The sequence below is a fragment of the Canis lupus genome, chromosome 10 (assembly GCF_011100685.1).
Source record: "Canis lupus familiaris isolate Mischka breed German Shepherd chromosome 10, alternate assembly UU_Cfam_GSD_1.0, whole genome shotgun sequence".
Classification (NCBI taxonomy): domain Eukaryota; kingdom Metazoa; phylum Chordata; class Mammalia; order Carnivora; family Canidae; genus Canis; species Canis lupus.
Window position 1 is genome coordinate 1,019,013 of NC_049231.1, and position 27,223 is coordinate 1,046,235.

The 27,223-nt window shown below is 46.6% G+C and overlaps 1 protein-coding gene across 3 annotated transcripts in view; it reads right to left on the reverse strand.

Moving 5' to 3' along the window:
- Nucleotides 1-6,048: 6,048 nt before the first annotated feature.
- The window catches only part of TIMELESS (timeless circadian regulator), a 28,960-nt gene continuing 7,785 nt past the window's right edge, over nt 6,049-27,223 (reverse strand). For 2 of the 3 annotated variants that reach the window (XM_038549690.1, XM_038549691.1), the window contains exons 2-29: nt 20,684-20,848; nt 20,401-20,554; nt 20,166-20,280; nt 20,007-20,069; nt 19,416-19,517; nt 19,051-19,206; nt 18,672-18,805; nt 18,290-18,377; nt 17,682-17,858; nt 16,852-17,069; nt 16,513-16,616; nt 16,218-16,387; nt 13,171-13,305; nt 12,922-13,073; nt 11,677-11,774; nt 11,458-11,587; nt 11,146-11,347; nt 10,718-10,863; nt 9,545-9,630; nt 9,349-9,463; nt 9,177-9,259; nt 8,785-8,927; nt 8,400-8,580; nt 8,252-8,320; nt 8,008-8,126; nt 7,073-7,310; nt 6,844-6,948; nt 6,049-6,703 (exon numbers count right to left, since the gene is read on the reverse strand). In XM_038549690.1, the coding sequence (XP_038405618.1) occupies nt 6,630-6,703; nt 6,844-6,948; nt 7,073-7,310; nt 8,008-8,126; nt 8,252-8,320; nt 8,400-8,580; nt 8,785-8,927; nt 9,177-9,259; nt 9,349-9,463; nt 9,545-9,630; nt 10,718-10,863; nt 11,146-11,347; nt 11,458-11,587; nt 11,677-11,774; nt 12,922-13,073; nt 13,171-13,305; nt 16,218-16,387; nt 16,513-16,616; nt 16,852-17,069; nt 17,682-17,858; nt 18,290-18,377; nt 18,672-18,805; nt 19,051-19,206; nt 19,416-19,517; nt 20,007-20,069; nt 20,166-20,280; nt 20,401-20,554; nt 20,684-20,780 (3,654 nt within the window). In that variant the 5' untranslated portion in view covers nt 20,781-20,848 and the 3' untranslated portion in view covers nt 6,049-6,629. The remainder of the gene's footprint in view (nt 6,704-6,843; nt 6,949-7,072; nt 7,311-8,007; nt 8,127-8,251; nt 8,321-8,399; nt 8,581-8,784; nt 8,928-9,176; nt 9,260-9,348; nt 9,464-9,544; nt 9,631-10,717; nt 10,864-11,145; nt 11,348-11,457; nt 11,588-11,676; nt 11,775-12,921; nt 13,074-13,170; nt 13,306-16,217; nt 16,388-16,512; nt 16,617-16,851; nt 17,070-17,681; nt 17,859-18,289; nt 18,378-18,671; nt 18,806-19,050; nt 19,207-19,415; nt 19,518-20,006; nt 20,070-20,165; nt 20,281-20,400; nt 20,555-20,683; nt 20,849-27,223) is intronic. The other variant, XM_038549692.1, reaches the window with a different exon arrangement.

Here is a 27,223-nt window from a genome sequence, read left to right on the forward strand (position 1 = left end):
GCAGCCCGGGTGGCTCAGCGGTTTAGCATCGCCTTCAGCCCAGGCTGTGATCCTGGAGACCTGGGATCAAGTCCCACGTCGGGCTCCCTGCATGGAGTCTGCTCCTCCCTCTGCCTGTGTGTGTGTCTCTCATGAATAAATAAATACTTAAAAAAAAAAATCCCACATTTTGCCATACAGTTTCCTCTCAGGTGCTCTAGCCTATTTCTGGCAGACAGCCAAAGGCATTAGGCCAGTGAACAAATCCCAGGTTCCTTCTTACTCCTCTCAGTCCCAGGAGGGGCCCCTAATGAGCATAAAGAAATTGGGGCAGGGAGGAAGGGGAAGTTCTCTAGAACAAAAGGAGTAAGTCTTCAGGGATCGCCTGGGACACAATCCTAAAACTGGAAAAAGGAAGAACTGGATTTAGAGGCATTCATTACTGTTGCCTGAAATTTCTGGACCCTAAATCCATGGAGCACAAGACTCCACTGCTTCTGTATAGCTTAGAGAAGTTTTTGGATCCTGTCAGAGTCTTCCATTTTTTTAAAAAATTTTTATTTATTTATGATAGTCACACAGAGAGAGAGAGAGGCAGAGACACAGGCAGAGAGAGAAACAGGCTCCATGCAGGGAGCCCGACGTGGGACTCGATGCCAGGTCCCCAGGATCACACCCCGGGCTGAAGGGGGCACTAAACTGCTGAGCCACCGGGGCTGCCCACAGAGATTACTTTAAAAAAATAAAATAAAGGCGGGGGGGGGGGGGAGAGGGAAGGACAGTGTAAAATATGGGCATGACATAAAATAAGGTGGTTGAGGCTATGCGATCAAATCATGCTATTCCAAATCCAGACTGTCCCGAAAGAAATGGGAGACCATTTCTCCCATTCAGAACCACATTTTAAAAGAATTCTGCGGGTAGGGGGATCCCTGGGTGGCGCAGCGGTTTGGCGCCTGCCTTTGGCCCAGGGCGCGATCCTGGAGACCCGGGATCGAATCCCACGTCAGGCTCCCGGTGCATGGAGCCTGCTTCTCCCTCTGCCTGTGTCTCTGCCTCTCTCTCTCTCTGTGACTATCATAAATAAATAAAAATAAAAATAAAAAAAAAAAGAATTCTGCGGGTAGAATGGAACAAGAATGAAAGGGAAGAGGAAACTGGGACGAGGGTCATACTGTAGGAGTCAAGGTCAGAAATGAGGAAGTGGGGATCCCTGGGTGGGGCAGTGGTTTGGCGCCTGCCTTTGGCCCAGGGCGCGATCCTGGAGACCCAGGATCGAATCCCACATCGGGCTCCCGGTGCATGGAGCCTGTTTCTCCCTCTGCCTGTGTCTCTGCCTCTCTCTCTTTCTCTCTTTGTGACTATCATAAATAGAAGCAGGCTCCATGCACCGGGAGCCCGATGTGGGATTCGATCCCGGGTCTCCAGGATCGCGCCCTGGGCCAAAGGCAGGCGCCAAACCGCTGCGCCACCCAGGGATCCCATAAATAAAAAATTTAAAAAAAAAAATGAGGAAGTGTGTACTCTGGGGGTCAAACCAATGTAATATGTGACTCATTCTCTTAAGCTCCTTTGGCCACAGCTGCAGTTCAACCTTTATCTGCCCTATGAACCTGGGTGGGAGAATTTAAGGGAGAGAGAATCTGTTTCCTAGAGCCCCAATCACAGTCTCAAGAGCCCTCTTAGCCATCAGTAGCTGGACAGGGTGGGTGGGCAGGTGGAACAGACCAAAAATAAAAACCCAAGAAGTGAAAGATTTTTTTTAAAAAAGATTTTATGGGCAGCCCACTGAGAAGGGAGCTCCACACAGGGCTCAATCCTAGAATCCAGGTATCATGACCTGAGCTGAAGGCAGATGCCGAACCGACTGAACCACCCAGGTACCTTGTGATTATTTATTTAACATAATGAGCATGTGGTCTCTTTTTTGGGTGATGAAAATGTTCTAGAATTAGACAGTGATGATGAATACAAAACACCTTGTATATAACAAAAGCCAATGAATTGTACACCTTAAAATGTTTTTATTTTTTAAAAGATTTTTTTTTTATTCATGAGAGACACACAGAAAGAGAGAGGCAGAGACACAGACAGAGGGAGAAGCAGGCTCCATGCAGGGAGCCTGGTGTGGGACTCGATCCTGGGACTCTAGGATCACGCCCTGGGCCGAAGGCAGACACTCAACTGCTGAGCCACCCAGGGATCCCATCCTTAAAATGTTTAAAATGCTGAATTGTTATTTGAATTTTACCTTAAAAATACATTCAAAATCTCAAAGAATTCATCACCAGCAGACCTGTACCTGTACTAACTATAAGCAAGGCCCTAAATCTCTTTAGTTCTGTAAAGGCTAAGTAAGAGGTGAGGAAGCTGTAGAAGAAAAGCTGGAAGCTAGCAGAGGTTGGTTCATAAAGTTTAAGGAAAGCCATCTCCATAACATAAAAGAACAAGGTGAAGCAGGAAGTGATGATGTAGAAGCTGCAGCAAGTTATCCACATCTAGGGGCACCTAGATCTTAAACATACAACTCTTGATTTTGGCTCAGGTTGTGATCTCAGGGTTCTGAGATCCAGCCCCGTGTCAGGCTCTGGGCTCAGCACCGAGTCTGCTTCTTTCCCTCCCTCTGCCACCCGCCCCTTGCACTCTCTCTTCTTCAAATAAATAAATAAATCTTAAAAAAAAAATTTCATGATTCGTGGGAAGAGGCCAAAATATCAACATGAACAAGAGTTTGGAAGAAGTTGATTTGAACCCTCATGGATGACTTCGAGGGGTTCTAGACTTCAGTGGAGGAAGTCACCGCAGATGTGGAAATAGCGAGAGAACTTGAATAAGAAGTGGAGCCTAAAGATGTGGTACAATTGCGGCAATCTTACAATAAAACTTTCTCAGATGAGTAGCTGCAAAGAAAGTGTTTTCTTGAGATGGAATCTACTTCTGGTGAAGATGCTGTGAAGACTGTTGAAATGAGAGCAAAGACTTTAGAATGTTACATCAACTTAGTTGATAAAGCAGGAACAGGGTTTGAGAGGATTGACTCCAATGTGAAAGCAGTTCTACTGCAGGTAAGACGCTATTGAGCAGCATCACATGCTACAGAGAAATCATTCATGAAAGGAAGAGTTGATCAATACACAAATTTTATTGTCTTATTTTAAGAAATTGCCACAATGGGGCCGCCTGGGTGGCTCAGTCAGTTGAAGGTCTGACTCTTGGTTTTGGCTCATGTCACAATTTCAGGGTCATGGGATTAAGCCCTGGGATGGGCTCTATGCTCAGTGTAGCCTCTGCTTGAGATTCTCTCCCTCTCCCTCCCACTCTGCCTTTCCCCTAGCTTGTGCACCTCTCTCCCTCCCTTTCTCAATTAATTAACAAAAAATATTTTACTTTTTATTCATAAGAGACACAGAGAGAGAGGCAGAGGCATAGGCAGAGGGAGAAGCAGACTCCATGCAGGGAGCCGGATGGGGGACTCATCTTAGGACCCCAGGATCTAATAGGCCTGGCACTGGGGAAGCCCTAGAGCAAACTGACTACCAAGCTGAAGCCTGGACCTGCAGCTTTAGCTCTGCAGGCTGGGATGTGTGAAAGTACACAGAGCCATACCCACCAGCTCCAAGGACTCTGGAATGGCCGTGCATAGGCAGCAGATACCATGTGGTACCTTGGCCTCTGCACTGCAGGTGTTGGACTCAGGGAAAGCCACATGTGTCTCTCCACTGAGCACCAGGAGCGGGAGCAGCCAAGCACAGTGAAGTCCAGTCGTTGTCAGGAGTAGGCCCCTATTATAAACGGTGCAGCTTAGTACCGTGCTGCTTAGAGCTGCTCAGAGGCTATTATGTACGTCTGAGATGGGCCATGGACCTGGTTTACAACTTTCTGATAATTGTGGTGGTTAGAACCAATGTGCTTGTTGGTGAGCTCTGCATTTAAGCCTGTGGTAAAGGTTGAGGTTTAGCAGTTGGTCCAGTACTACTAGGAGAAACATCCTCTTCCCAGAGACAAGGGAGTAGCGCTTGGGGGAACCTCAGATGTGAATGGGCTGGAGGAAACAACTCCCATGACCTCAAAGGGGCCGGTGTCAGAGGTAGTTTAGCTCTCTCCTGGTGATGGGTCTTATTTAAGAGCTATACTTTAGAATCGCTTCTTGGCCTTTTGGCCAAGATCAAGTGAAGAGCTATAAGAGTCTGACTAGGAGTTTTGTGCTAGAAGAAAAGTAGGTGTAGAAGGAATGATTTTTTGATAAGCTGTGTGTGGCGTGCAAAATCCAAAATAAGCATTAGCTCTGATATCCAAAGGATACACAATGATGAAAAATACAACAGTATGCTAATACTTAGCATAGTATTATGACTCACTGGGGAGTCTACTAAATAACTTAAAGTATACTAATTTAAATTTAACAGGTTTCATACTTGGTGATTATTCTATAGATGCTTAAAAAGAATGTGATGGTTGGGTAGAGTGTTCCATAATAGCCAATTAGATTCAGTTGTTTAATAAGGTCATTAAATTCTATATCCTTGGGACGCCTGGGTGGCTCAACAGTTGAGTGTCTGCCTTTGGCTTAAGGCGTGATCCTGGGGTCCTAGGATGAGTCCCACATCGGGCTCCCTGTAGGGAGCCTACTTCTCCCCCTGCCTGTGTCTCTGCCTGTGTCTCTCATGAATAAATAAAATATTTTAGACTTGGTTTTTATTTTTTTTATTTTTTAAAAATATTTTATTTATTTATTCATGAGAGACACAGACTGAGAGAGAGAGAGAGGCAGAGACACAGGCAGAGGGAGAAGCAGGCTCCATGCAGGGAGCCCGACGTGGGACTCGATCCCAGGTCTCCAGGATCACGGGATCACGCCCTGGGCTGAAGGCAGCGCTAAACCGCTGAGCCACCCGGGCTGCCCCATCTCTTGCATTTCTAATTCCACCTAGGCCTCTTCTTCCCGAAGAACCTGAACTGCATATGTACTGACTAGAGCTGGTCCAATTCTCAGACACTCCCCAGTAGCCTCAGATTTCTTTCTTTTAGCAATATCTACCTCTCCCTGCCACATTCCCACTCTAGTTCAACATAGATATCCAGGGAGGCCTAGAGTGAGAAATCCAGTGGCTGGGACTCAAATATGTAAAGATAGCTTTTTATTCCTCTTTTCATTTAAAAAATAATTTCAAAATATGGGGTAAATAAATGGAAAAGGACAGCAATACTTCTGTACCCAACCACAGTAAACGGTCTATACTTGATAAGACAAATTGGTAGAAGAAATTGGGGCTGGAAGTTTCAAAGAAGACTGGCAGGTCAGGGCCCCTTTCAGGGTATTTCTTGGAAAGACAGCCAATCGGCACCGCCAGACACAGCAAAGGAGCAACAGGCCTGCTGAAAAGAAGCAATGCTCAGATTGGGAAGTAGGGAAAGGCTTGGCATAAAGATATACCAAGACCAGTCTGAGCTGGGAAATGTCTCAGCCCTTGGAAACCTCAATTACCCTGGGGATCACTTCACTCCCTACCTTTAGAGGTTGTGGGAGGAAAAAACAAACAAAAAACCCAAAACAAGTCAGAGGAACAAGACAGTCCAAACACATCCTTTACCTAGGGGTCTCCCTGACCTGAATCTCACCTTGGCCCTACCTTAACCATAAACACAGGGAGCCAGAAAGCTGACGATTTCCAAGAACAGGGAAGGACATGACTTTTTTTTTTTTTTTTAAGGACATGACATTTGTAATATTTATCCATCTCTTTCTTGCCTGGACTTTATCTTTCTACTCTGCCCCAAGCTGGCAAACTGGTTTTTGCTCCTTTTGTGGCTTCTGCTCCTTCCTGCTCCATACACTTGTCACCTGAAGATTTATCCGAGATGAAGGATCTTGAGGTGAGAATGTTTTCGTGTCTTCTGTAGGGAAGGCGGGAGAAAAGGGGCGGGTGGTGGTCTCTTTTAACCCTAAGACTTAAAAGTTCTTCTTAAAAAAAAAAAAAAAAAAAAAAAAAAAAAAAAAAAAAATAAAAGTTCTTCTTCCAAGAACACAGGCAGAAGGCTGGGGTACTTGGACAGATTGATATGTCAGACTAACCTTTTGCAACTTTTAATTTTACACATTTAATACCAAACACAAACCAAATACATTCACCACCTAGAGGGTACTGCACCCTAACCCTACCTTAACTGCAGGAATTAGGTTCAATCTGATGTCTAGGGAGGATCACAGGAAAGAAACAAGGACAGGATCATTTGGCGCCTTTTTAAAATGGTGCAACACCCCCACCCACCATGTCACAGAGCTCCCCATCTGGTGCTGTGACCCACCTCTAGCAGAAAGCCAAAAGGGGTCCAAAGTGCCTTCTATATGTCACTTACTTCTCCCATTTGCTAAAGGGTGCTACTAACCCAAAGAAACAGATCCTAGAAGAGGAGGAAGTCTCCAGAGAGCTACTGAGGCATACTCCTAAAACCAGGAGAAGCAAGGAGTGACTTCAGAGAGGTCCAACGCTGTTGCCTGAACTTCCTAAATCCCAGATCCATGGGGAAGCCCAGGACTCTATTGCTTCTGTCTGGTAAAAGGAGTTTCTGGGTCCTCTGTGACCCTCTGAATTCTGACTTAAATTCGCCACCTAAAAATGGTCTACTCCCACTCCGAAGCTTCTGGTTCTTCAGTTGCTGTCATCTTCATCCTCAATCTGAAACCGTTTCTTCTTTTGGATTTTTGGAGTTCTCGACTCTGGTGCTAGAGGAATGACAGGGATGAGAAGAGAGAGTATCTAAACATGTTAAGGGGGAAGGAGAGGAGTAGTGTTGATCTTCAGGTTTGAGGAGAAGAGTGCGAGAGGTCAGAAGAAAAAAGCAGATCCCAGTAAGACTCCCTACCTCGGCTCCTACCCTCATCTTCCTCCTGTTCCTCATCACTGTCTAGTAGTTGTCGCTTCCTGGATGCCATTTTCAGCTGTTCTTTCTCACCAGCAGCCCCTTCCCCTGAAGTGACCATAAGAGGCATGGAATTAGGGAACTGAGGCCTCATGTTCTCAGAATACCCTATCAGCCCTCTTGATCAACATGGCTGGCCCATAGTAAGTACCCAACAGGTAAGTGGTCTTACCCCCTGTGGACACCAGGCTGGCTTTCTTTTTTCGGGCTAATAAGAGGGCCCTCAGGGCTTGTGACTGGTGCTCCTTTTGGTGCTCCTCTTGGTGCTCCTCTTCAGGGCTGTGCTCCCTGGGGACTCTAGGTTCTAGTCCTAGCTGAAGTTCTCCCTCCTCCTTTGGCTGACTCAAAGAAGCTGCTACCCTCCGGAGCTGGGTAGGACTCAGCTTGGCTGGAATTCTCCAGAAAGTTTCCTATAGGAGCAAAGAAATTGAAAATGGAAAAAAAAAAAAATCAAAAACAAAAACAAAAAAATTAACATGGAAGTAAGACTCTAGTTCATCAGATCTTCATATTATTCATTGAAAAAATATGATCCCACATTGGTAAAGATCCATGAAGGTGATAAATTCTACTTATTGCTTATTTATCCAATATATGCACAATGTATAGCCCAGTGCCTGATACATCAGAAGGTTCCCAGTAAATTCAGTTGTTAGCTAAATAAATCAATGAGCGGATATTGTGGATCTAAAGGTGAATCAGATATGATCCCTGCTTTCAAGGAACCCACAATCTAAAGGGAGAAAGGACCAACATACTGTAACATCACAGGACTGGGGCTACATCAAGGGAATGAGCAAATCCCCACTACCAAAGGCCAGGCACACCACTCAGAGACTGTGGACTCTGTCCCGCCAACGGCGGGGAGCCACCCAGTGCTCTGGACAGGGAGTGAGATAATCAAAACTCTACTCTAGAAAGGTAACTGGGAGGGTAGCATGGAAGGCAGAGTCCGGGGATGGGGAGGTGACAGAAGATGAACAGGACGGCTGCCGCTCAGAGCTGACTGGAAGTGAGGTCAGAGATGGCAACTGCAACGAGGAGGAAGAGACATATTTTAAGATAGCAGCAACACCCCGTGGCTGATACTGGAACCAGTGTATTTACCTGCCCAGAGGCAGGAGGCCGAACCCCTAGCTTGCGCAACAGCTGCTGAAACTGCTCATTTTCCATGGCTTCCTCAGTTTCTTCCGTCAGTGGCACCAAAGGGACTGCCTGGGAGCAGCCTAGGACAGGGTCGATAGTCATGTGGTGAAGACAGGAAGCCAGAACTGGTCGTTCATCCCACCACGACCAGGACTCTAGCAGCTTCCAGCACCCCAGCCCTGAAAACTGTCGTTTATCCACTCACCATCCTCTTCTCGATCGTCTGCTACTCGAATCAGGCAGTTCTGGAGCCACAGAAGGGGAGCAGAAAAGCCTAAGGGAAGGAGGGAAGCCTATGGGCTCATGCTGCCAACCCCTCCACCTGAGACGTCTCTACCAGCCCAAGTCCTCACCTTCCTGATACAGGCTCTGCCCAAGGGTTTCAGTTGAAAGGCCTGAGCTACCCTGGGCTTGCTCTGCTTCCAAGTTCTCATCTTTCTCTGCATCCTCATCACTCTCTCCCTCTGGCGGGTTTTCTTCTTCTTCTACCAGATCTTCCTGGCCAAAATCTTGCGGGGACTCCTCCCCAGGAGGCTAAAATTCAGTGGGGTGGGAAATGAAAAAAGGGGTCAGGATGAAGAAACGAGTGGAGTCCTCTGGTTCTTAGTATATATGCTGCCGAAGCGAGCACAAGTCTTGTTCTTGACCACTCGTGGAAACTGGGGGGACCTCACCAGAAAATCCTAAGGCAGGAGCAATGTGAGGGGCACTTCAGCAGAGCCAGGGAAAGACCATTACCAAGCCTGAGGGCATGGACTTCCTCCGCCGTTTCTTATATAGCTCCCGCCGCTCGGCCACCAGTCCCAGAGCCAGCAGCTTATCCACTATTCGCGCCCGTGAGCGTTTGGCTGTGATATTCTTCATGATATGATCTAGCACATCTACAAAGAGAGAAAGTGTAAACACTAGAGGAACAGGGGAAAGGGAGTAGTGATGGCGAGCAAGAGGAAAGAGGCTAATTCAATTTGGAAAGAGGCTAATTCAATTCACTCACAAATACCCCCCCCCCCCCCCAAATACGGTAAATGGAGAGAAGGGATGGGATAAGCCTCCCTCAGGAAGAGGAAGCAGGGGAAAGAAATGGGTGGCTTGGCTCCCGTCTCAGGGCCTCGGAAGCCCCTGTCACTTACCATCTGAATCCTGGAACTCCTCAAAAAGCCGCTGCAGCTCTAGCTCCTGATCTTCTGTCCACAGTACAATTTGGGTTCCTTTCCTGCTTAAGAAGGCGTCAGTGGAAGAGGGGGCTCGAGGAGGAAACAGAGGACTCCCAACCTGAAAGCCCTCCAGAGCATGCGCCTCTACCTCGGGAAGTCCTTGACACTGTCAGCCAGGCCCAGCCGTACCAGATGGTGGGTGACCTGCTTGCGTGTTCGAGGGGTTTTCAGGTGTGCCAAGATGATGTCTATCACATCCTGACCTAAGGTGGAGGAGCAGTGAGGCTGTCAAGAGGCGTCCTAGAGCTCAGGCTCATGAATCTTCAGATCTTAAGGACCCATACCTTCCACATCCCTATGGGCAAGGTACAATTCCTGAAGCTGGGCCTCCTCCTCTGGGCTCCACGTAGGGGGTTTGTGACTGGAAGATCTAAATGAGGAAAGGAGAGTGGCGCCTGGGTGGCTCAGTGGGCTGAGCATTTGCCTTTAGCTCAGTCATTATCCAGGGTCCTAGGGCCGAGCCCTGCATCGGACTCCTTGGTCAGTGGGGACTCTGCTTCTCCCTCTGCCTCTGCCCTTCCCCTTGCTCTCTCTCTCTCTCTCAAATGAGTAAATAAAATCTTTATAAATAAATAAATAAGAAAAGGAGAAAAGGAACATGTAGGATGTTGGCTTCAAAAGAGGAGAGACCAAAGGCCCTCTCTGGTCAACTCTAAAAGGAATAGGAAGGTAAAAAAAATTTTAAAAATAAAATAAAATAAAAATAAAAGGAACAGGAAGGGGAACACAGGTAACTCAGAGGAGCCAGCTAGCAGAGGCCTAAGGTGTGCTTCCTTTCCCTCATTCTCCTTTCATTTAAGAATCTAAAAGTCGGGATCCCTGGGTGGCGCAGCGGTTTGGCGCCTGCCTTTGGCCCAGGGCGCGATCCTGGAGACCCGGGATCGAATCCCACGTCAGGCTCCCGGTGCATGGAGCCTGCTTCTCCCTCTGCCTATCTGCTTCTCTCTCTCTCTCTGTGCGACTATCATAAATAAAATAAAAATTAAAAAAAAAAAAAAAAAAAAAAAAAAAAAAGAATCTAAAAGTCAAGCTAAGAGACTTTTCGGGTTGGGCCTATGGAGGCTGACACTACAGTGGCAGAGTGGATTATGGGAAAAGGAAGATGTATGAAAGAAGAAGAGCAGAGCTACAGGGAAAGAGGGCAAACATTTCCATGAATCCTCATAGTTTCCCAGCACATTTCAGGACAGGGCACATACAGACTCTCTCCAAGGGGAGAAACTGACCACCCCGCATGAAAGCTGCTGGAGGAAGGAAAAGAGAGTAGACAGGACACCTAGGATCCAGTCCCATTTCCCCTCTTGGGTGACTTTGGGGAAAACATTATTTCACTTTAGGGGCTTGTTTTCTCACCTACAAAAGGGGAAGAAAGACTAGCTGACCTGCAAGCTCTTCTAGCTTTGACACCCTGATTGTGTCACCCACTGTTGCCCATCCTTCCCCAACTTCAAGCTCACCCGTCATCCAGAGAGCCATAGCCCTCGGCCATCTCTCGAACCACAGCTGTGTTCTTCCAAAACAGTAGCTCCACAAAGGCTTTTGGATTGACTGCAGCCAATGCAAAGAACTTGCCCAGGATGTACCTGGCAAAAGTCACCAGCTCCTGTGGGAAGGGGAGGCTGCTTTGAAACCTCTGGCCTAAATGTACCCATAAACCCGGCCTGCTGGGTACTTTTTCTCTACCTGTTCCCAGCTGCCCCTCCTCATTCAGACTGTCTCCTAGTTTCCCCATCTGGCTCCCTCAACTTGCCTGCCCGCTTCCTCACTGGTCCATCATCTCTCAGCCCCTGACATCACTCAGCACCCTTTATCTCCTCAAGACCATCCTTTGTGACCCTAGGGCTCCCCTACACCTCTCGATCCTCGTTCCTCGGTGTGTCCTCACTTTGTAGGCCCCGGCAGCCGGGTCACTAAGCAGACGGTTGAAGAGGCAGAAGAGTGAAAGCTGGAAAAGGAGCGCTTCCATCTTGAGGTCATGGGCCAATCGGTGCAGCATCTTGACAACGCAGTGGTTAGTGTGGGCACTGTTCTGTCGGTAGCTCCGCAGCAGCACCACATAGGCTCGCACAACAGTTGAGCTTGCAAAACTGCATAAAGACAGGGAGGGAGAGAGGGTGTCAGCCTAAGAAGGATGCTGCCCACCCTCCCAACTCCACAATCTCCACCCTGGGACCAACTCAGTCCGTTCAGCCCGCACCGTTTCAGGTAGTCCAGAAAGTTAAATTCTTTCTCCGACACCTGGACCTCTTGCAACTCTTCCTCCTTCTCTTCCTCCTCCCCCTCTTCTTCCTCTTCTTCTGCCCTTCGTTCCTCTGGCCCCTGTTGTCCTATAGAAAAAGGGAGGATTATTGGGTCTCTGTGATGCTGGTTCTAGAGAAGAGCTGGGAGGAGAGAGGTGTGAAGGAAACAGACTCACGGGGAAGCGGGGCACTGATGATTTGTTTCAGCAGCTGGATCTCTTCCTCTACAGAAATGTCTTGTGAGCCAAACACATCTCCTTCTGGCCATACCTCCCTGGAGCACAGAGAAAAAAAAAAAGATTTCAACCAGGGGAGATTTGTGTCATAATTTGAAGTAGGCAAAGGAATTTAGACTCATCTCTCATTTAGTAGCCAGAAAGAGAATGCAAACTGTTACCTCAAAGAGGATACAAAGACTCTAGGGAAATTTTCCCTCAAAAGCCACAATGCAATGAACACATAAGAACAAAATGCAAACAACCTAAATGTCTGACATTTGGTTAGACAAATGTACATTTGACGTTGCCGTTAACAATTAAGGCAATATATCTCATGAGAAACAAGGTTCGTGATATACTGAGAAGAAAATATGAAACAGTATGTCAATATTGTTTTTATAAAAAAAGGCTGAATATCTGTATAGATAACCCAGAGGGAAAAGAATCAGAAAGATTACTCATCAAATTGTGAAAGATGATTATCTTCAGCCAGTAGAATTATCTACATTTTTTCCCCCAATTAACTGTGCTTTCTGGTATTTCTCAAAAATAAAATAGAAGGGATCCCTGGGTGGCTCAGCGGTTAAATGCCTGCCTTCCGCCCAGGGCATGATCCTGGAGACCCAGGATCAAGTCCCACATCAGGCTCTCTGCATGGAGCCTGCTTCTCTCTCTCTGCCTGTGTCTCTGCCTCTCTCTCTTTCTCTGTGTCTCTCATGAATAAATAAATAAAATCTTTAAAAAAAAAATAGAAACAGGGACACCTGGGTGGCTCAGCGGCTGAGCATCTGCCTTCGGCTCAGGGCGTGATCTTGGGATCTGGGGATTGAGTCTCGTATCAGGCTCCCTGAGAGGAGCCTACTTCTCCCTCTGCCTGTGTTTCTGCCTCTCTCTGTGTGTCTCTCATGAAAAACTAAATAAAAATCTTTTATTTTTATTTTATTTTATTTTATTTTTTTAAATAAAAATCTTTTAAAAAGAAATAAATAATAAAATAAAATAAAATTTAAAAAAATAAGCAAAAGCCCCAATAAGCCAATCAAAACTCCCCAGGACTCTGTGCTCCGTATAGAGCCCCTGTGCTGCTGATGGGACTTCTCTCTTTCAAAGACAAAGAACCTTGTACCACAGTGAAAGCCTCCCTCTGCTCCTCCCAAAAGTCCAGGAGCTGGATCCAGGAGGATGGATGGGCAGGGTGCTTACCGGGCAGACCTAAGGAGGGTTAGGGCCTGTGAAGCCTGGCCAGCCAGGAGACAGTCCTGGATCCGCACCATGGCTTCCGCCCGCTGCTCTTCTACTGGCACTTCTGAGGCCGCATCAAAGGGAACCACAGAGTCCAAGCTGAGGTCGGGATCCTAGAACAGGATTAGGGCTATGGAACAGGGGAGGGAAACCCAGATGTCCTATTAGTGCACTACCCATGGGAAAGGTAAGGTTTTTCCTACTACCTACCTGGGCACAGCATCGTAGCTGCTCAGCCAGGGACGGCCACACAGCCTCTAGTTCACCTGCACTATAGGGGACATGATCAGAAGCAACAGGCTGACCTACGGCCTTCTTTTTCTTCTTTCTCTTCTTTTGTTTGTTCTACAGAGAAAGAACTATTGTCATGATGGCAGGAAAGCTAAGAGGACATTTTCCCATCAATGTCTTCTCTATTAATTAATTCATTAAAGGTCTGAATTAATTAATTCAATAGTCACAGAGTGAACACTGTGTGCTATTCATAAGCAGTAAGAAAGCAACAGTGAGAGTGAGTGGTATATTTCCTTGCCCTTGAGGAACACACAGTCCAGTGGAGGAGACAGGTGAGTAGATAAGTAAAGTATATTACAGTATGGATAAACTTAGAATACGGCTGGGCATAAAATGCCACGGCAAGGGACACCTGGGTGGCTCAGGAGTTGAGTGTCTGCTGCCTTCAGTTCAGGGCATGATCCTAGAGTCTCCGTATCGAGTCCCACATCGGGCTCCCTGCATGGAGCCTGCTTCTCCCTCTCCCTCTGCCTATGTCTCTCTCTTTCTGTGTGTCTCTTGTGAATAAATAAAATCTTAAAAAAAAAAAAAAAAAAAGCCACAGCAGAACAAAGGAAAAGTACTTGACTTATTTCTGGGGGTCAGAGATTTCCCAAAAGCAGTGATATCTTAAGCAGATTATAGAATGAACAGGTTTGTTATGAAGATACAAAAGGCTTTGTAAAATGCATAGCACTACGTAAACATAATCTGTATTGTTTTTCTCCTGAAAAGCAGGAAAATGAGAGTCAACACCCCACCCTTGTTCCCTAAATCATGACTGAACCAGTTATGGGTACAGACAAATAGGATGGACTAGGAGGCCCTTGAGGTTCATGCTCTATTCAAGAAACTCAGAATTTAACACATCAAAGGTTAGGAGCATGAGCTTGGGAGTCCAACAGATCTGGATTTAAGTACTGACTCTTCCACTAGCAAGACCTCAAACAGGCTGCTTCTCCACTCTGTGATGTGTCCTAGTCCTACTGTGAGGATTACACGAAAGCCTTATTAGCACAGCATCTGACACAGTCAACACTCAATAAACAACAGCACCTCTTATTTCTGATAAAACAATAGTCTTGAATTAAAAATATCTTTTAGTAAGGTCTCACTGGTACTACTGTCTCTTTTAACTGCTGTTCTCACTAAATTTTAAGCCACAGCATATAGAATACAGGAAGATTTTTACAAAGCAGAGTGTCTCTGTCTGTAGGATACAAATTCATCGAGATTTTCTTCTTGTCTTAGACTTTAACATTTTATTTTATTTTTATTTATTATTTTTTTAATAACATTTTATTTTTTCATCACTGTGAAGCGTACTCTTTAATCCCCATCCTCCCACCACCCTCCTCTGGTATCAATCAGTTTGTTCTTTAGTAGTTAAGAGTCTGATTGTTGGGGATCCCTGGGTGGCGCAGCGGTTTGGCGCCTGCCTTTGGCCCAGGGCGCGATCCTGGAGACCCGGAATCGAATCCCACATCGGGCTCCCGGTGCATGGAGCCTGCTTCTCCCTCTGCCTGTGTCTCTGCCTCTCTCTCTCTCTCTCTGTGACTATCATGAATAAATAAATAAAATCTTTAAAAAAAAAAAAAAAAAAGAGTCTGATTGTTGGTCTGTCTTTTTCCTTTGTTCATTTGTTTTGTTTCTTAAATTACACATGAGTGAAATAATATGGTATTTGTCTTTCTCTGCTGACTTATTTCGCTTGGCATTACTATCTCTAGCTTCAACCATGTTGTAAATGACAAGATTTCATTCGTTTTTATGGCTGAATAATATTCCATCACACACACACACACACACACCATTCATCTATCAATAGATACTTTGGCTGCTTCCATAGTGTGGCTATTACAAATAATGCTACAATAAACAAAGAGGTGCAGGTTTTTCTTTGAATCAGTGTTTTCTTATCTTAGACTTTTATTTATTTTTTTAAAGGATTTTATTTTTAAGTACTCTCTACACCCAATGTGTAGCTCAAACTCACAATCCCGAGATCAAGAGTCACATGCTCCACTGACTGAGCCAGCCAGGTGCCCTTGTCTACAACTTTTTATTTTTTATGCCATTTCAGGCTCATATTACAATCTCATCTTTAGGGATCTGGGGACTGATATGAGCAGCTTGAGTTATTCTAACAGTTACTAATATAGGATGAGATTCCAGACTTTCTGGCTTTTTATTTAGGGTGTTTGCCAGTTCACTATAATGCTACTGAAGTATAACCAAGAAGGATGATGGCATAATTACTAAGGTCTAAAATTACAAATCCCCAGAGTTGGGCAGCCCGGGTGGCTCAGTGGTTTAGCGCCGCCTCCAGCCCAGGGTGTGATCCTGGATATCTGGGATTGAGTCCCACGTCGGGCTCCCTGCATGGAGCCTGCTTTTCCCTCTGCCTGTGTCTCTGCCTCTCTCTCTGTGTCTCTCATGAATAAATAAAATCTTCAAAAAAAAAAAAAAAGATTTTATTTATTTATTCATGAGACAGAGAGAGAAAGAGAGTGAGAGAGAGAGAGAGAGAGAGACGCAGAGACATAGGCAGAGGGAGAAGTAGGCTCCATGCAGCGAGCCTGACGTGGGACTCTATCCCGGGTCTCCAGGATCACACCCTGGGCTGAAGGCAGGTGCTAAACTGCTGAGCCACCCAGGGATCCCCAAATAAATAAAATCTCAAAAAAAAATGAAGATACTAAAAAACAAAAAAACAAATCCCCAGAGTTTATATGCTTTGTACATACTACATGTTTTGTAAATGTTTCCTGAGTGAATGAAGATATTTATGTTAGACTGGAGATTAATTTAATGAAAGAAGGAAACTACAGTAGACACACATCAGCAACACCAATAAACCTCTTGCCTTCCTTTGTTCAGAGTAGTTTTAACAGGTCAGCTTAAGCTGCAGAAACGTTGAGGTGAGTTCCTTGGTCTCCACCCTTCCCTCACGGCTCTTCCCACATTCCAGGGCTGCCCAGTACCTGTACCACCAGGTTCCCACGGCTCCGACAGAACCGCTCCAACATCTTGAGGAAGAGGTGGGTGGTTTCTATCAAGTCACGAAGGAAAGAGCGCGGCTGGCATCTCTCATCAAACTTTCGAAAGAGAGCCAGGAACAGTTCTCGGTACTCCATCACATAGAAGATATTGTCTAGGAAGAGAAAGGAATGGAAGGACTGGTCTGGAAACTTTGGGAAGGGGAGGGGAGACTGGAAAGAGTGATATTGTGGTCAAGAGATGAGAAAGGCCAGGATTAGAGACAGGCCAGGGCCTCACTCTTGATGATGCGGCTGCTATCCCTCACAGCCTCATCTGGGGACATGTCCATCTCATTCACTGTGGCCAGCAGCTCCTGATAGGCCTTCAGGGCCAGGTGCATCCTGTAAGATGAGGCAAAGAGGAAAAGTGGAGGACAATTTAGAAAACTGGCTCAGGGAAGCAGTACCCCTCTCCCCCCTTCCAAAAAGACAGTGCCATCAACACAACGACCCAGCTGGTCCTTGCTCCCCAGTCTGACCACCTTAATCCTGAAACAAGAAAGAAAGTACCACCCAGAATCCAGTCACTCATGACTGCCCAAATGCACACTCTGACCCCAATTTTCGTCCCACTCACCGACGTGCCCAGGAGGCAGCTTCCTTGCGATCAGTCAGCATCATCTCATAGTAATTGGTGAGGTTCTGCTCAATGAAGTGGAAGGTACGGACACTGAGGGTCTCAGAAACCAGGCCTGGCCGAAAGGAGGCAGCTCGGTTGAAGGCCATGAAGAAAGCCAAGGCCCACATGTAGTAGGTCTCATCATGTTGCTGAGCCTTCTCCCGCAGCAGGTAATCCTAATGTCCAGAAAAAAAAGACCACCCCATGACCCCAGGGTTTCCAACTTTCTCCTTGTCCTATGATGATAGGATAGATGATAGGATAGACCCTGGACACCATTACAGCAATATTCTAGGATTCAGAATTTCCAGCCCTCTCTTGTTCTCCCCAGGTCTCTCCCCTTCCTCTGGGGAATTTCTCCAAGCCCCCCCCCTTTTTTTTTTTTTTTTAAGATTTTATTTATTTATCAATGAGACAGAGAGAGAGAGAGACAGAGACAGAGAGAGAGTGAGAGAGAGTGAGAGAGAGGCAGAGACACAGGCAGAGGGAGAAGCAGGCTCCATTCCATGCAGGGAACCTGACAAGGGTTCGATCCCGGGATCATGCTCCGGGCCAAAGGCAGGTGCCAAACCACTGAGCCACCCAGGGATTCCCCTCTCCAAGCCTTTTTTAAATTGTCCCAGTGACCTACCCCCTCCCAACATCCTCATGTCTCAAGGGTGCCCTATACCCTGCCCAACTACTAGTCCACACTCCAGGGTTAACCCCCCCCAGAGCCCTCCCCAGTTGCCCTTCTTCCCCACCACTGGCCCCATCACCTCTCTCTTCCATCCTTCCCAGGCTCTCACCTTCACCGAGCCCATGAGCCGGTTATAACAATTCTCCAGGAACTCAGAGCAAAAGTCTCTGAGGAACAGTCTCACATTAAGGGCAGAGCGGCGCTGAATGGACAGCTCCCGGGCAGCTTGGCGACGTTTAGGCACCCTGCGAGGCTGCTTCCCCAAATCTGAACTGTAGTTTTGGAGCTGAGGGTGTGGGTCAGGGGATCAGAATTACTCCTCACCACCACCCTCCCCTTGCAGCTCTTTCCACATCCTTAGTGCTAGAATTTCCTCAGAAGAAACTCTTAGAAGGCTCACTTCCTCTGGTACTAAGTGAAGATACAAGTAAAGACAATAATGTCAGAGGCTCTATTTCTCCTATTGTCTCCAACGTTCTAAGCCCCAGAACAAAGATGCTCTACTTCCAGAGATGCTTGCTTACCTTTCTTTTTTTTTCTTTTTTCTGATTTTATTCTTAAGTAATCTCTATACCCAATATGGGCCTGGAACTCGCAACCCCGAGATCAAGAGTTGCACGCTCCACAGACTAAGGCACCCAGGCGCCCCATCTGCTTACCCTCCTCCGGTACCGTCAACTCCACAATGCTCCCACCCCACGTGGGAAGCATACTCACATTGTGGAGACCTTTGTGAAAGATGAGGTCCCTCTCCCCAATGGATTTCAACCCCTGGACAATGTAGGAGCCCCCAAATCGAGAATGCCTGTAGTAAAAAAAAAAGGAAAAAGAAAAAGAAAAAGAAAGAAAAAGAAAAAGAAAAAGAAAAGAAAAAGAAAAAGAAAAAGAAAAAAAGAAAAAGAAAAAAAAAAAAAGCCCAGAGTGATTCCTCAAATCTCTGGAAACTTTATCTCCGTTCTCTTTCATTAGCACATCAGCGTGTTATGACTACAGAACGTTACCCAGTCACCACTGTCCTAGCCTTTGGCCCAAGTCCTCAGTGGGAAGGTTCCATACTGGAGGGATGGGAACATGGCCAGGGCACCTCCCGGTCACGTACCTGTTGCCTCGCTGAAGGGCTCGAGTCTTCTTTTCCGCCATCTCTCGCTGGCGCAACATCTCCAGTTCCGCCACATCTGTGCTCCGCTCCTGCGCTAGGCGTCCCTTTCCTACTCCTGCCAGCTGTTCAGGGTTCTAGATTTGGAACAAGGAGGAGAGAGTCAGAAGGACAGTCATTCCTTGTTCTAGGTTCAGTCCTAGGAGGAACAAAAAAGATGAAGGAACTAGGACTGCTGGAGGTGCCCCGTACTCAGGACATGGCTACTCTGTCTGCCACCCACCTGCCCCAAATAATTCAGCCATTATTTTAAGAGTGATTGTGGCTACACGGCAGAGACGTTCATAGGTGAAGAGCCTAGGGAAAGAAGCCAGGTTCTCACCTGGTCACGAAACATAAGCGAGATGATCTCTAGCACATGCAGACTCCACTGCTGCTCCGCAGGCGAGCTGGCCAGAAAGAGAAGCAGGTCATCCAGGCCACTGAGGTGAACTGCCCAGAGAAGCTGGTCATGGACACTGGCATCATCGTCGATCCTCTGAGCAGTGAGTGATGAGGGGAGGAAGAGAGGTCATTCAGTTCCACTGCCCTCCCCTGACCTTCTCCAATTCATTCCTTGACCAAGTTTCCCTCTCTTCCTTGTTGGAGGGCAGAAAAGCAAAAAAAAAAAAGGGGGGGGGGGGCGAGAGGGAGGTGGAGCACAACCTAACCAAGCATAAGAAAGCGGACAACCCAAGAACCTCTCACCTTCTCCTGATCAAGGTCGGTTGGAACATGGAGAATATTTCTGACCAGCAGCAGGATCCGTTCAATCAGCAAGTTGTCTTCCTCCTGCCGTTCCTCCCAGCCCTAGTCAGAAGGACAGTAAGAGGAAGAGACTCCTTGCAGAAGGCAGGCGGCATCTACTCTGGCTAGAGGACAGAGGCCCAGAGGAGAACCAGGATTAAGAAGGAAGAAAAGAGGGACGCCTGGGTGACTCAGTGATTGAGCATCTGCCTTTGGCTCAGGGCATGACCTGGAGGTTCCAGGATCAAGCCCCACATTGGGCTCCCCGTGGGGAGTCTGCTTATCCCTCTGCCAGTGTCTCTGCCTCTCTCTCTGTGTCTTTCGTGGATAAATAAATAAAAATCTTAAAAAAAAAAAAAAAAAAAGTAGGAAGAAAAGAGTTCAAGCAGTCCTGAGGCAGCCAGAGACAATGGATGGGACTCTGTATTGCAAGGACTGGGACCGTATCTCCAAACTCCACTGTCATGACAATGACCATCCTGGCGCCCTGCCCAAAGGAGGAGCGAGGCGCTAGCAGTCCCCTGGGATCCTGGAAGGTGGACACCCACTCACCAGCTGCAGCAGCTCATACAAAGTTTCACTGAGGACTCCAAAAGCCTTCTCACTGGCAAAGGCCTATAACAGAGGGGAATGGATCCTTAAGTGGCACCCACCCTCTCCATCCCTACTGCCCCCAGCTTCGGCCCCAGGGACCCTGAAAGAGAAACTCACCTCTTTGTAGGCCTGCAAGTAAGCTAACACCTGCAGAAAATGGTGCCGTAAGCTAGGCTCCTTGGGCACACTGCCGAAACAAAGCAAGGCTGGTTGTGTCAAGTTCACCATCAGCCTGGGGAGACAATGAAGGAGGGAGAAGTTATTCAGTGTTACCAGGGTCAAACGCCAAAATCTATCAGCTCAAACACCAAGGGTTGGTGCATGGTAAAAGTTAAAAAGCTGGGGAACCAACCTGATAACAGCATCAAAAAGAGGCTTGTCCTGGCGGTGTTGGGTAAGGATGGGCAGAAGGTCGCTCTGCAGGATCTGGGCTGCCCCCAGCTGCTGCCGCACATCACGAGTGTCATCCTCATGCCTCAAGTAGCGGATCAAATCCTTCACGCTCTCTTCAGGGACAGAATAAACGCTTACAAGGAGCCCTGGAAGGAGCTCCACTCCGGCCCACAGGCTATTCATACCCATGACTTGAGAAATTCTAGAGACTTTTTTCCCTGTTTCCTTAAAAAGGTACTCACCTAAGCAATCTGGTTCCTTGTGGTAAGTGTCTCCTTCTAAGTACCCAAGGGCACTACATGTGGCTAGAAGTTCACAATTCATCATGTTCAAGTCCATACACCAGTGGACCAGCCGAGAGAGACAGACGTAAGGTAGGTGGAGACCGGACACAGAAATGATGAGGCCTGTAGAGACAGGGAAAGATAATAAAGGTAGGGTCCTCTCCATGAAAGGGAGAGGGGAATAGAACAGGACCCTAATGCTCAGAGTATTCTGAACAAGGTCCTCAAATGCTTCACTTTTGTCAAAACCAAATGTGCTAGGGATACCTGGGTGGCTCAGCGGTTAAGTGTCTGCCTTTGGCTCGGGTTGTGATCTCCACAGTTCTGGGATCGAGTCCCGTGTCGGGCTCCCTGTATGGAGCCTGCTTCTGACTATGTCTCTGCGTCTCTCTCGCTGTGTCTCTCATGAATGAATAAATAAAATCTTTAAAAACAACAACAACAACAAACCAAAAGTGCTAGTCCTAGTCTCAGGGAAAGTTTAAATGCTTACATTAAGGCTTCTCCCTAATCAAAACCAAGGAAACTCCAAGCCTAAGAATTAAGCACCTGCTCCATACTCCAACTTGGATCTAAAACTATGGAAACGGTCTGTTTCAGAGTCAAGATAATGCATAGAAAAAAAGGGCAGCTAGAGAAAGGCATCAACTCTGAGACTTTTACCCTCAGGGGGCTCTGTAGCCTTTTGGAGGAAGGGGGGAAAATGATCCCCCGTCTCCCGTCAGGCCTCCTCCCCCTTCCCCAGCCCTTACACACCCAGTTACAGCTCTAGGGCTAAGAAACCAGCATCGACCATTCAGTGCTTCTACTTAGAATCTGACACTCCTTGGAGTCCTGAGGCTTCTGAGGCACTGGGGATGCGGAGAGAAAATTCCTTCCCTCTCCTCCTCAAAGTTACTCTTAAATTTTGGGGATCTTAGTAGAAACTAGTGTCTAACGGAATGGGTGAGGAAAAGTATTAAATGGGAACCGGTTAAACTCCCTTCACTCTCCTCCTTTCCTGAAACTTGTCCCCCCCCCCCTTTTTTTTAAGATTTTATTTACTCATCCAAGAGAGACAGAGAGAAAGAGGCAGAGATACAGACAGAGGGAGAAGCAGGCTCCATGCAGAGAGCCCGACGTGGGACTCGATCCCAGGACTCCAGGATCACACTCTGGGCCAAAGGTGGGTGCCAAACCGCTGAGCCACCCAGGGATCCCCTGAAACTTGTCCCTTTTGATGAAGATCCCTAAACCTTCATCAGATAACCAAGTAGGCGGAGACCCAGAATCTTGGATGTTTCAGAACCTGACCCTAATAACGCAGATACACACACAAACACATTATATCCACTAACCTGTTCCTGTGAAAAACTGGGAACATCTGTCAGTCTCATCCTCTTAGCATATTCAGCGATACTGCTCTCAGCCCTTGGCGGCTTCCTCTATAAAGACCTTTCCCTGTTCCTCTAGGCCCTACCTCTAGCCCCTGACTCCACCCTGTTCCCCAAAAGTAAATGAGTTGTGTCCAAAGGACCAGGGTTTAATGTCTGATGTTATCTCCTTGCATTTATGTAATTGGTCTACTTCTCTAGGTTATCTGCTATCCTTCTACCCCCACCCAGTACTACTCTACTTTCTGAATGCTCAGCCCAGCAAGAGAGAGCTGTAAAGCACCGAATGACCAAGAAGTCTGAAAGCAGACTTCTCTTCAATGCCCTCTCTCATGGGACCTCTAGACCCTCAGACCTGGACTCCATGTGGTAGGGGGATCTCTGATTCTCCCCTTAGACATAACCATCTTTTTCAGCTAGATCACTGGTGTGTTTACATATGTGCACACACACACGTGCACACACGCACACACACACACATATACACACAGAGTGAAGGGCTTCCCTGTATGCTCTCTCCAAGTGGTAGCAGGAAGCTAACAAAAGAAAACAGCAGAAAAGAAAAAAAAAAACCAGCAGAACTGTCAGTGAAGATGTTGAGTCGGCATATCCTCCTCAAAATAAGACACAGCATCACACTCTGGTACTAAAAATTGTGACATGATTAAGTCTTCTAATAATAGAGACAAAGCCACATCTGGGAGGCTCTAAGGCAGATGATCTCATACAGTCCTAGCTCTGCTTCCCCTCTATCTTTGTAGACTGTAGACCAAGCCTATGTAAAGAGTCAATACTTGTAAAATTGGCTCCAGGAGAGTACTCAGACATCTGCTTCCAACATATCACTTTACCTAAAAGGCAAAAATAGTGAGGTAGTAATGGCTACCTGTTTACCTGGCTACCGACCTAAGAGGGGGAGGCGAAAGGAGATGGGTAAGGAGCAGTCCTTGCAGACTTGAGAAGGGAAGAGGTTAGGTAAGACACCCAGGACTTCGGGTCCTAATCCCATGCAGTTTTTTTTTTTTTTTTTTCCCCGTGCAGTTTTGACAAAAAAACAGAAAGCAACACGCAAAGCAGAGGAAGAAATGGGTCACAGGTCACGAAGCAAGCTGGCACTCTGGGGCCTACTTGTTAGAACTGGAATCAAAGAGTTCTCCCAGGTGTTTTAGCCGTTTTCCCGGTGGAAACACGCTCTTAGAGTCATCCAGGGGTGCCGGGTGGCTCAGTTAGTTGGGTGTCTGCCTTCGGCTGGGGTCGTGATCCCAGGGTCCTGGGATTGAGCTCCACATGAGGCATCCTGCTCAGCAAGGAGACTGCTTCTCCCTCTCCTTCTGCCTCTGCCTGCAGCTCCTCCTGCTTACACTCTCTCTTTGTCAAATAAATAAATAAAGTCTTTAAAATTTTTTTAATAATAGAAAAAATCATCCAGGGGACAGAAAACTTATAGTTCACTCTTCTCATTCATTTAATTGGAAGCTACTCATTTTGTCTATCTGGTCTCATCTCTCCTAGACCGCTTACAATCTGATCGTCTTCTCCTCCTCTGCTAAGTGTTAGCTTACACATTTCTGAACGCACTGAACTTCTTTCATGTGAGAATTATTCAGGAAAAACTTAACACAAAGAACAACAGTACAACGGCCACACCATGGGGTCAGAGTCCTGGCTTCAATGCCTCCCTCTGTTTTTCACCAAGTCAGTCACAGAAAGGATGTTGTGGCGGCCGTAGAGTTGCTCACTCAGATATTTCTCTTCAAGAAAGACCCTGTCGTTCAGCTGCAGAGAATGTGACTTGCTGACAGACCTCCAGGATCCACCTCCACTCTGCTTCCAGGGAAGCCCCTCAGCTAATGCTAAGCACAGGGGTCCTGGGGCCTAGCCATTTCTGTCCAACAAGGACTCCTCTACCAGGCAACCCTTGCTTCTGAGTTTCTCATTGGCTTGGCTGAGACTGGCAGAGCAGCCTGGGGGAGCAGCGGGGACAGGGAAGCTCTGGTTGCCCCCAAACTCACTCCCCCTTTGATCTATCACAAGCACTCCTGACTCCATCTTAGTGTCTGCTCCCCGCAGGATCCCACTTCCATTATATGGTTATTATACTGTGAGAATCCAGTGAGTTCTATCACAGCATGCTGTAAGCTCTGATGGATAATACAAAGTTAAAATAAAAATCAGCAGTTCCCATGCTTCATGATTTCATGTACCAGTATATATTTCCCCTAGACTGGAGAAGCCCCTTGACTGGTAAGCATATTAAAGACAGTGAAAAAAAAAACAAACACTTTTTAAAAACCCCACTAACATCTATTAACACCAATGTTTCATAAAAGAAACAGCTTAACACAACACACAAAAAGTAGATATGATATAATCTCAGCTATGTTCTTTCCCTTTCTTTTAAAGTATATAAACAAGTCTTTATGAAAAACTCCCTATGTTGTCCTTCTGTTTCTCATTTGACTTCAGGTTGATAGAAACATTATTATAGACTAGTACTGTTCCACTCACTGACACTTACGAATCATTGACTTTTTTTTTTTTTTTTAATGCATGAGAGACACACAGAGGGAGAGAGAGAGAGGCAGAGACACAGGCAGAGGGAGAAGCAGGCTCCATGCAGGGAGCCCGATGTGGGACTCGATCCAGGGACTCCAGGATCACGCCCTGAGCCAAAGGCAGGCGCCAAACCACTGAGCCACCCAGGGATCCCCCGATTGATTTTTTTTTTTTAAAGATTTTATTTATTTTTTCATGAGAGACACAGAGAGCGACAGGCAGAGACAAAGGCAGAGGGAGAAGTAGGCTCCACGCAGGGAGCCCAACGTGGGACTCGATCCCAGGACCCCAGGATCACACCCTGAGCCAAAGACAGACACTTAATTGCCGAGCCACCCAGGCATCCCAGGAATCACTGACTTATATATTTATATACTATGTATATCATAAAAGTTGTCAACCAGCCCAACAAAAGGAAAGCTCCCTAAGGACAAGGTTTCATTTTACCATTTATTGCTGTACTCCTTAATGCCTAGAACAGTTTGGCATATAATTAGCATGTAATACATACTTGCTGAATGAATGAATTTTGAATTAATGGATTATCCTGAGTCATAACCTCTGAACCAGTGAGCCCAATTTGGAGATTATAACCCAAGAAAACCATTCAAAAAAGACAGGAAATCACTTATGCAAAAACAAAAATAATACCTCTTCCTAGTACACTCTAAGTTTATAAAATGCTTTCATTTCATAGCTTTATTACACTTTGTTTTTTTTTTTAATAATGTTACCCTATTTTTTTAAGATTTTATTTATTTATTCACGAGAGACACACAGAGAGAGAGAGAGAGAGAGAGGCAGAGACACAGGCAGAGGGAGAAGCAGGCTCCATGCAAGAAGCCTGATGTGGGACTTGATCTTGGGACTCCAGGAGCACGCCCTGGGCCAAAGGCAGGCGCTAAACCGCTGCGCCACCCAGGGATCCCTTGCTTTATTACACTTTGAACCTCACGACAGTTCTAAGTGATAGATACAATCATTTCCATTTTACAGATGAAGAAACAGAAGCTCAGAGAGAAGGAACACTTCAGTAAGATGTTTATAGATGAGTTACCTTTAAAGGTAAAGGCTTAGAAACAAGCCAGATATCCCAAGCTTGAGGAACAGCTAGGAAAACCTGGGAATATCAGTAAACAATATGTCATATAAAAACTAACTGCACGCTAAAATTCAAAAGCTTATATTAAAAAAGGGCACATGGGGTGCCTGGGTGAGTTGGTTAAGTGGCCGACTCTCTCAGCTCTGGTCTTGGGACCCTCTCTCAGGGTCCTGGGATGGAGCCCAGCATGGCTCTGCACTCAGGACGGAGTTTGCTTTGAGATTTTCTCTCCCTCTGCTCCTCCCCTTATACGCACTCTCTCTCTCTCTCAAATAAATTGTAATAAATAAATAAATAAATAAAGGCACATAAAATAGAATGTTCACAATAACAACCATATAAAAATGTGAACGATCTGAGGCAGAAGAGAGATCTTGTAAATTAATAATAAAGATGTATCTTACATTTCAAAATAAAGGTATTCAGGGGTGCCTGGGTGGCTGTCGGTTAAGCATCTGCCTTGGGCTCATGTCATGATCCTGGGGTCCTGGGATTGAGCCTGTATGGAGCTCCCTGCTCAGGGGGGAGTCTGCTTCTCCCTCTCCCTCTGCTTCCCCTCCCCTTGCTTGCTCCTGCGTGCTCTAATAAATAAATAATATATATGTATATTTAAAGGTACTGTTTTCAATTCTTGGGATGACATGGTACTTTTCAATAAAAACAGCAAGGTAGGGGCACGTGGGTAGCTCAGTGGTTGAGCGTCTGCCTTCAACTCATGTTGCAATCCGCATCGGGCTCCCTGCATGGAGCCTGCTTCTCCCTCTGCCTGTGTCTCTGCCTCTCTACAGTGTCTCTCATGAATAAATACATAAAATCTTTAAAAAAATCCAGCAAAGGTAGTCACTGCTGTACTCGCAGGTTTTCCCTTCCACCCTGTGTCTCCCAGCCCCAGGTCTCCTTCCAACCATCCTTCAGAAGGAATGAGGGCAGCTGGGCTGGTAGACTGAGAGTCCTTGTCTGTTCACTGATTCAATTCACAGAGATGCAGGAACCTGACTCATCTCTTCTCCCAAAATTCCCTTTTGTCTCTTCCTGCAGCTCTTCATCTTTGTGTTTTTGTCTTATTATTATTATTAAATTTTTTTTTTTAATCTCACATGGTAAATGAGTTTTGAAACAGCTCAAATTCTTGTGTTTCTGTGAACATGAAAGGTTAATTCTGGGGGCATCTGCTTCAGCTCAGGTTATGATTCCAGTGTCCTGATATCAAGCCCTGTGTTGGAGCTCCCTACCCAAGATTCTCCCTCTCTCTCTGCCCCTCTCCGTGCCCTCTCTCTCTTGTGTGCCCTCTCTCTCAAATAAATAAATAAAACCTTATGGGCAGCCCAGGTGGCTCAGCGGTTTAGTTTGGCCTTCAGCCCAGGGTGTGGTCCTGGGGTCCCAGAATGGAGTCCCATGTCAGGCTCCCTGCATGGAATGGAGCCTGCTTCTCCCTCTGCCTGTGTCTGTGCCTCTCTCTCTCTCTCT